Raw genomic sequence first — 9,039 nt, forward strand, 5'->3', positions numbered from 1 at the left:
CTCAATTTGAACAACTTTTTGAACTGGTTGCTAAAAATAAGTCGAAGAGGCCCAAATCTGACTCCTCTCTCCAAAATCCTTTCCTTTATCTATCTACTTCGACTGTCCAAATGATCAAATGAAATAGTTTAGTGAATAAGTGCAGAGTTTGGTCCAAAGCCTAGGCACCGCCACTGTTAGAGCACCGCACCACTAGTTGAAATTTGAAATTTCAAAAATTACAATGTCACTATTTGACACCCAGATGTCACTGTCCAGCATCATAGCGACAGGACACCCAACACCTAGGCCCTCCGAAGAAAAAAAAATCAAAATTTTCTAATATGCACTCAAACCATTGAGACATTCTAAAATACATGCATACCTTTTTCATATACAGAAATAACTCCTAAATACATACAAATGAGTTCAAAATATAAAAATTCAAACATTTATCTATTTCAAATCAAGTCAGAACAGGTGAATTTGGAGATGTCACAACAACCCATTTTTTTCGTTCTTGGCCAACCACTACACTCCCTAGCTCATTGTATGTTTAGCCACTCACTCCATGCATGAACCACTTACTAAAATTAATTAAGTGCCTTCTACTAACTATTTAACACAAAAAATCCACAAGCAAAGACAAGTTTTACACATGCAATTACAATATCACATTAAATTTTCACATATATAATTAAGTAGATAACACAAATAAAATAATCTAGATAAGAGTCTTCAACTTGCTCCTATGATTAAAGTCTACAATGCAGAATTGTAATGTTTTTTCGATGCTCTTGTTGGTGGACCACCCATATTCATTAAATCTTCTCAATTTTGTTGTTCTACAGCTCACATTACACGAGATTCAATTCATGACAAACTTATGCTTATCATATATCAGAGAATATTGAATAAAAAATTATTCATAATAAACACCAAAATTTTACTGACAAGAATAAACAAATAGAACAAAAAATAAAATCTAAAATGAGAAACTCTAAAATTTTATTTTTATATGTAAAAAACACAAGACTTACGTATAAACAACTTGACACTTCAAACATTCCTACTAACCCCTACTTATAAATTCAAGCAAGAATTTAGTGCTAAATGACATTATATTCAGATTATACAAAATTCAAATAATACATAATGATACTTTTAATAGTTTAAAAAAATATCAACAAATAAAAATCCTTACTGATAATAAAGTAAAACCATTAGCTTGGTCGAATGCTACTAAAAAACTTCTGATATTCTGCAAGTTGTCCAAACTCTAGGCATATCCAAGATGGCTTTGGTGACATCAAACCAAATTTATCAACTTGGGCCTTGTTTTATATGCTTGTTAAATTAATTTTCAACAACAATTTAAGAACTGTATCTTAATAGGATACTTTAAATTTCAACCGCTTAAACTCCAGCAGCTCATATTAAACGACTCAATTGTTCGGAGCCAAAGAAAGCCCGTACTTGATCATATGTCTAAGAAAATAATATTGAAAGCCAAAAAAAAAAAAAGACAAGCTAAAAATTATGACAAAAGGGATATGAAAGATCCCTAACAAACTCAGCCCTATCAATTTTGACATAATTAATGATAACATGATTGATCCATAGAGAAAAGCAACTGTACATTTTTTCAACAACTACTAAAATGGATTCAAATTCAACAAAAAAAAAAAATCCGAACTACGTCATCTTCCTAGGCTGCCTAGGAGAACTAGGATCCACTAAGCATTTAACCCCTCCACTCACGAGTTGCCATTACAAAGCAGCTAATCAAAAGGACCATCCCACAAATTCTTGGGTCATCACAGTACAACAATCAAGTAATATCAACAGTAATACCTTATCTTCACCAGCTGCAACCAGCAATGCTACTCATATTTTCTCTTCTTAGCTTTAGTCTAGCATGGTATCATCAACAACTTGAGAACTACGGATCCCCCAAAAGGATTTGGGAAGCAGTTTCTTCTTAGTTGCGGTGAACAGCCAGCCCATGTTCTTTTCACAGTGAGCACAATTGGTTATAGTCCAAGCATATCTGTACAAACAGAAAGACAATAATAAAACTCATAAGAGTCTGAACTCAGAAAAAAAAACCCTCAAGCTCTGCTTCTAGATTATCAGTTATGCTAAGTAAATCAAGTAAGATGTATTTCGGTAGAAAGAAGGATGAATACCCAGGAAACCAGCTATGCTCCTTGTCAGGTGAACCAATGAGAGCAAGCCCAGTGGCATTGTATACAGTTATGATTTCATGCACATAGCCATGCGGGTTGACATAAGCATTGAGGGGCCCATCACTAGACATTACAACCATATCACTCCGATTTGCAATTAAAGTCTGCAAAGCGATAACCAATAGTTGAAAAAAATTAACATAATTCCATATCATACATCTAGAGTTTCGTTCAATGTTTTCTAGTAGTACTTAGACAATAATACAGTTGTTTGCTTCAACATTGTGCAGATAGCATTCAAAGATTTTAATTTACTGCTAAAACTGAGGTTAAGGTAATTTCAATATAATAATTAAGGTAATCTAGATAGTATCCGGATCAAATGCATATCGAGATTGCCTTAATGTTGATGGCTATAACATAGTAAGAAAAACGGTCAAGAGGAAGAATTGGCATTGATTATTCTAGATAACAATGCGTTATATAAGTAAGGCTATTGCAAGTAAAACTACTGAATTTTATAAAAACCATAATTTAGCTCAATAAACCACTATCTAGATAATAATGCTGCTATCCAGAGCTCATCCATATTATTGACCTTCCAAATATCTAAAGTTTATATGATTTCTCAATGTCTTTGCATAGTTCTCCTTTTATTCAGATTCATGCAAACATATACAATATGCATTCTTAGCATCTAGTAGCTGTCTAACAGTCCTATTTAAATTGTCCAAATTTCAATACGGCAAAAATTAACCTAGTTGTGAACCTAATCAACCCTTAGCCTTTCAGTACAATCAGGTTAGACTGTGAGGTGTCATGTTCTAACACATTTTTCTTGCTTCTTATCAGAGTTAAATTATGAAATGACAAATGCAATTAATGACCAAGTCAACCCTTCTCCACTTCTCACCATAACCAAATTAGATCATGACATGTGCTTTTATGAAGTACCTTAGTGCAAGTGTCTATTTAGGACTCAATCTCAAAGGAATCGAGAAAATTTTCAATTAGTTGTCAATCTAACATTAACTCTCAACCTTTCTTATTTAGGCTTGTGACTCAGAACAATGGTTTTGTGATGCATATATACAAGGGTATGTCCATCTAAGCACATATCATAACATACAACTAGTATCAATATACAATGTTAACAAAAAATCACTGGTGGTAACATATGGACACTAGATAAGAGGATAAAACAACCATTGCAAAAGTTAGAAATCTACAAGATGAGGGTGAGTCAACCATGCCTGCAAAATTGATGAATTTGAAGACTACATTCATAGAAGACACAAGTCAACGCACCAGGATAAAAAATATGAAATACAAAATTTTTAGTTGATTTTTAATAGGTTTATTTAGTTTTAATTTAGTAAAAGTCTATATAGGCCTAAGACGTAACCCTAGCTTTTCTAAATTTGTTCAATTATTCTTGCAATTCTTCTCCGGAAGCAAACTTAGGATCAATAGAAAACAAACTAATAAGCAAGACACAACTTACTTTCTTTTAATGAAATAGTAAATATATGAATTAGAACTCAAATGTTCAAGATTGCATAGATCAAAAGAAATTTAAAATTTTGAATGAATTCTATTAATAATCTTATTTGTTATATATGCAAAAATTTTAATTTACTACAGCAATCACACAAATAACTATTAAATATATGAGCCTCGAGTGGGCCAATCATGATTTTGCTAGTGTTGACAACATGCATTTTTTAAAAATAACTGATGTCTTAATAATATTGCAAGACTCATATTAATAGTGAAAAAACTGGTGTGATCAAAGAAAAGTTGTTCATTAATTACTTTTTTTATTGTGAACATTTATTAATGAATTTTTTTCTTAATTAACACCGAGCCAAATCATCATAAGAAAATGTTTGGCCATCCTTGATACTTATAATTTGTAATAACCACCATAACAACAACAACAATATCAAGCTTTTTATCTCACTATTTAGGTCGGCTGTATGAATCCTTTTTCTTTATTTTGTCCTATTAAGAGTCAAATTCTCATTTAAATCTAATAAAAAAAATCATTTCTAATATTTTCAGACCAAGTCATTTTAGGTTTACCTCTACATTTTTTATCGTAAGTAGGATATAATACATCTACTCTTCTAAGCGATTCATCGGAAAGCCGATCTTTTATGTGACTAAACCATCTAAGGCAACTCTCTCTAATTTTATTTGCCACCACAGCTACTCCAATCTTTCACATATAGACTTGTTTTGCATTCTATCTCTAAATGTAAAGCCACTCATCCACCTGAGTATCCTCATCACTATAACACTTAACTAAATTTTATGCTTCTCTTTTAATGGCCAACATTCTACATCATAAAGTATTACAAGTCTCACCACCATCTCATAAAATTCTCCATTAAGTGTGAGGGGTCCTATGCGATGCATTTCTCCACTTTAACCCATCCAACTTGAATTCTACTAATAATATCCCATCTATTTCACCATCACTTTGAACAAAAGACTCAATATATATACAAATTTGCACTCTTTTAAATGACTTGATCACCCATTATTACAATCCCATCAGTAAATCTATTACTATTAAAATTACACTCCATATATTCGATTTTAGATCAACTCAAATAAAAACCTTTAGGCTCTAAGGTTGATCTCTATAATTCAAGTTTTTCTTCAAATCCCTCTCTAGTCTTATCAACAAGAAGAATATTATTAATAAAAAATCTACACCATGATATATCCTCGTGCTGAATGTTGGCCATTAAAAGAGAAGCATAATACTAAGTTAAGTGTGGTAGAGATGAGGATGCTCAAGTGGATGAGTGGCTTTACCCTTAGAGATAGGATACGAAATGAGCATATAAGTGAAAATGTTGGAGTAGCTCCAGTAGAAGATAAGATTAGAGAGAGTCGCCTTAGATAGTTTGGTCACATAAAATGGCAGCCTTCCAATGACCCGGTTAGGAGAGTAGAGGTATAAGATTTGACTTATGTTAAAAAAGGTAGAGGCAGACCTAAAAAGACTTGGTTGGAAAATATTAGGAATGACCTATCTTAATTAGATTTAAACGAGAATTTGACCTTTAATAGGACACATGGAGAAAAAGGATTCATGTAGCCGACCCCACGTAGGGGGATTAAAGCTTGATGTTGTTGTTGTTGTTGATGATGATATATCCTCTTGCAAATGTGTAGTGAAAACATCCATGACTAAAGTAAAAACGATACGGACTTAAAGCTGATCTTTGATATAATCCAATTGAATTAGGAAAATACTTGGTCAAACCACCATGTGCTTAAACAAAACAACTACTATATGCAATATCCTTAATAACTTGAATATAAGTATTATTACTTCTTTCTTTTCTAGAACTCTCCAAAGCACTTCTCTTGAAAAGTTATCATATGTTTTCTCTAAATCAATAAATATCAAATGTGCATCCTCCTCATTCTCTCTATGCTTCACTACCAAACCTTTGAACAAATGTATAGCTTCCATAGTAGACTTACCTGGCATGAATTCAAATTGATTTTGAGAAACATTAGTATCACGCCATAATCTATAGATACATTAACTTAATTCCTCTATAATTTGAACTCTTGTATATCTCCATTATTCTTAGAAATAGGAATCAACATACTCCTCAACGCATCTGACATCTTTGTTTGTTTCAAAAATAATATTAAAAAGTTTCATAAGCTAAGCAATACATTCATCTCTTAAACATATTCACATCTCTATTGAAATATCATTAGATCCAACAACTTTTCCACCCTTCATTTTCTTTAAACCGTATTTAACTTCAATTTCACTAATGCGCCGATAAAAACAAATATCTCTATTTTCATTTAAGGCGCTAAGGCCACTAAAATCAATCATATTTTTATAATCTATATCGAAAACTTTATCAAAATATCTTATCCACCTTTGTTGAATATTCTCTTCTAATAAAAATACTTTTTAATCTTTATCCTTAATGCATTTCACTTGAACTAAATCCTCACTTCTCTTATATCTCTTCTTGGCTCACTTATACACATATCTTTCAGCGTTCTTAATATCTAATATATTATACAAATCATTAAAAGCTAAATTTGTTGCATCGAATATTGCTTTCTTAAACTCTTATGGGTCTCTTTATCTTTCTTAATTTTTCGAGCTTTTACATATAAACAAATTTTTATAACATTTTTTTTTTATCTTTTCTTTTACATTTGATTCCACCACCGACATTTTTACTATTAAGAATTTTTTTATACTTCAAATACATCATTTACAATATTTTTAATATCATTAACTACTTTTCTCACATAAAATTAGCTTTCTTATATACACACAAAATATTAAGATCTTAAATTTTATTCACAAAAACATTGTTTTTAGTATCCTTTAGATACTCTCGTTTAATCATAGAATAATATTTTATGTTATTTTTGTTATTGTTTTTTAAATGTTCTCATCTAACACTGTTGTTGCTAGGTCCCAAGCCCCAGATGCCAAACTTGAATTTGCTCAGGTATATGCTATATTAGACTCAATTTGAAAATACCACAAAATCTCAACTTTTTCAAAAATCATCAATAAGAATGCTATTGTGTTCTACTCATTAAGAGGAGTAATTCAACATATGAAACTATATGTTGACTTGTGAAGGATTAGAAGTTAGGGAATTAAATCTCATTTGCATTTTTTTTTCACAGTTTAAATTCAAAATTACTATTCGTTTATAATAAATTGTGCAGCAAGGGTATTGAAATTGACATATGGAGTGCATGCAATAATAGTTTGTGAGGTTATTTATGTAAATTATATGATTTAAGCAAATTTATTCCTTCCCTGCTATCAAAATCCTCCGCATTTCATCATTTTTTTCATAGCAGCCTCTATTTCGCATGCTGTAGTCTGAGAAGCCATGGTTTGGGGCCAGTTGGCAAAGGAATTATAGAGGAGATTGCCTAGAAAAAAAAATTGAGAAGAGCAGTAGAGAAGAAAAGGGGAAAATAAAAGAAGAGAAGGAAGATGAAAGAGAAAGAAAGGAAAATGTAAGAATGTATTATTTTGTATATAGAGAAGTATTTTGTGCAAATGAATATTTTGTGTAAGGTGGTAATTTAAATTTACCTGATTGTTGTGAGGTCTTCTATAGTATATAGGGAGGAAATTTAGAGATTTATGTTGTATATGAGGAGAGAAAATTGATTATTTGGATAATAATAGAATTATAAATTAAAGCTAGTTGAGTTGGTGCAGGTACCTTACACACGAAGGTGGTCACAAGATGCCCAAAAAGGTAAGTCTAGATGATGAGGAGGTAAGATATGAATTTTTAGTCAACATACAAGTTGATTGAGTATTGTCGGAATACATGCATTTGAATTAGCTGTGGATGATATATATTTTTATACTCTTGTCAGGTGGGGATTAGTCGAAATTATGATACATGCAACAATTCCACATTTAGATTTCATGCAATCGGTAATTTTGTTATATGATGCTATTATGCACAATTCAATCACACGACGATTCATAACATAGGATTCATACAGTTATACCCTGAATATATACGTTTATATATAGGTAAGTGTTACACCACCCTAAAGGGAAAATGAAATGATCATAAAAGCCTGAGAATTTGTCATTTTATGTGGTAGGTGAGTGAGGCAAAGCAACCCTAATATGCAATGCAACCTCGATATAGTATGAAGCATATGGGCTATGATATGAAGTTAATGGACGATGGCAGTGCATCCTCAAGAGGCAATACTACCTCAGGTGCTTATGGGATGTAGACTTAGTAGACCTAGCAATCTAATCATGACACTTTCTTAGGATGAAAAATAGAACTATGAAACGAAGTAAAATCTATTTTTGATTACCTATAGTAATGTATGATGCACAATTTAGAAAATAATTGACAATATAAGAATTATCGATAGTGTACTATTTTCATGTTAAATGCTACTAACCTAACATAATAATATTAATATAACATTTTGCATAACTCTTTGTGTAACAATATTTTTACTTGTTCCGTTATAACCTACTGTGCATCATTTATATTAAAAGATTATATATGATTTCTGTGGGCTCCGAAAATTCGGCCCCGGCCTCCCCGCCGCGCGATTTCTTTCTTTTTCTGAGCGAGGGGAGTTTTAACGGAATAAGTTCCGGGGTAAATTTTGGAAGGCAGATGAGTTTGTAGATAAGACACTACCCAGAGATTTCGCCCTCATTTTACGAGGACTTTATGATCTGAGTTCTGGTTTCCTATAGGCGCAAGCCCCTATAGTTAATTACCCCTCCCGATCACGAGAGAGAACTTTCGATTAAGGCTAGTCGTCAATCAGATACGTATAGAATACGTGTATCTGGCATATAGTAGCAGCAATGGATATGAGATTGGAAAGATTGGATATTGATAGAATTTGGATTTGAAAATTGGGTTTGGATTTGGGAATTTGAGAAATGTTTGGAAAGTTCAATATTTAAAAATAGGAAATTTCACCACCTAGCACTTAAAGCGGATGCTGGGGGAATGGATGATGGGCCCGATCAAGATCCCATGGTTCCGTCGTCCCGGGCCATCGTGGTCCCTAGTCTACTTAGTCAGAGGAGGTAGTCGACCCAACCTGACAGAAGGATCCTTGTCGGCAGCCATGGGTTGCTTCGTCCAAGGGGACCTTGTAGACCTGGGGGGAGTGTTTGTCTAAGGGGACAAATTTAAATCCACCTTAGCTGACAGAGGGCTTTGTGCCCTATCGATCATATCCTATTGATTCATATCTCAAGGATTTGATACCAATAAGGAGCGTATTGGCTCTGGCCATAACCGGTATATCGTGGTGCCATTTGGCGGCAAAACCGCCTGTTAGAGGA

General features: G+C 32.7%; 1 protein-coding gene across 1 annotated transcript in view; it reads right to left on the reverse strand.

Moving 5' to 3' along the window:
- Window positions 1–1,516: 1,516 nt before the first annotated feature.
- Window positions 1,517–9,039, reverse strand: part of LOC110096938 — a gene marked incomplete at its 5' end in the record, with an annotated part of 26,609 nt that continues 19,086 nt past the window's right edge. Inside the window, 2 exon segments of the mRNA XM_020823100.2 lie at window positions 1,517–2,029; window positions 2,169–2,332. Of these exon segments, the coding sequence (XP_020678759.1) occupies window positions 1,888–2,029; window positions 2,169–2,332 (306 nt within the window).

Source organism: Dendrobium catenatum, unplaced genomic scaffold (genome assembly GCF_001605985.2).
Source record: "Dendrobium catenatum unplaced genomic scaffold, ASM160598v2 fragScaff_scaffold_334, whole genome shotgun sequence".
NCBI lineage: Eukaryota > Viridiplantae > Streptophyta > Magnoliopsida > Asparagales > Orchidaceae > Dendrobium > Dendrobium catenatum.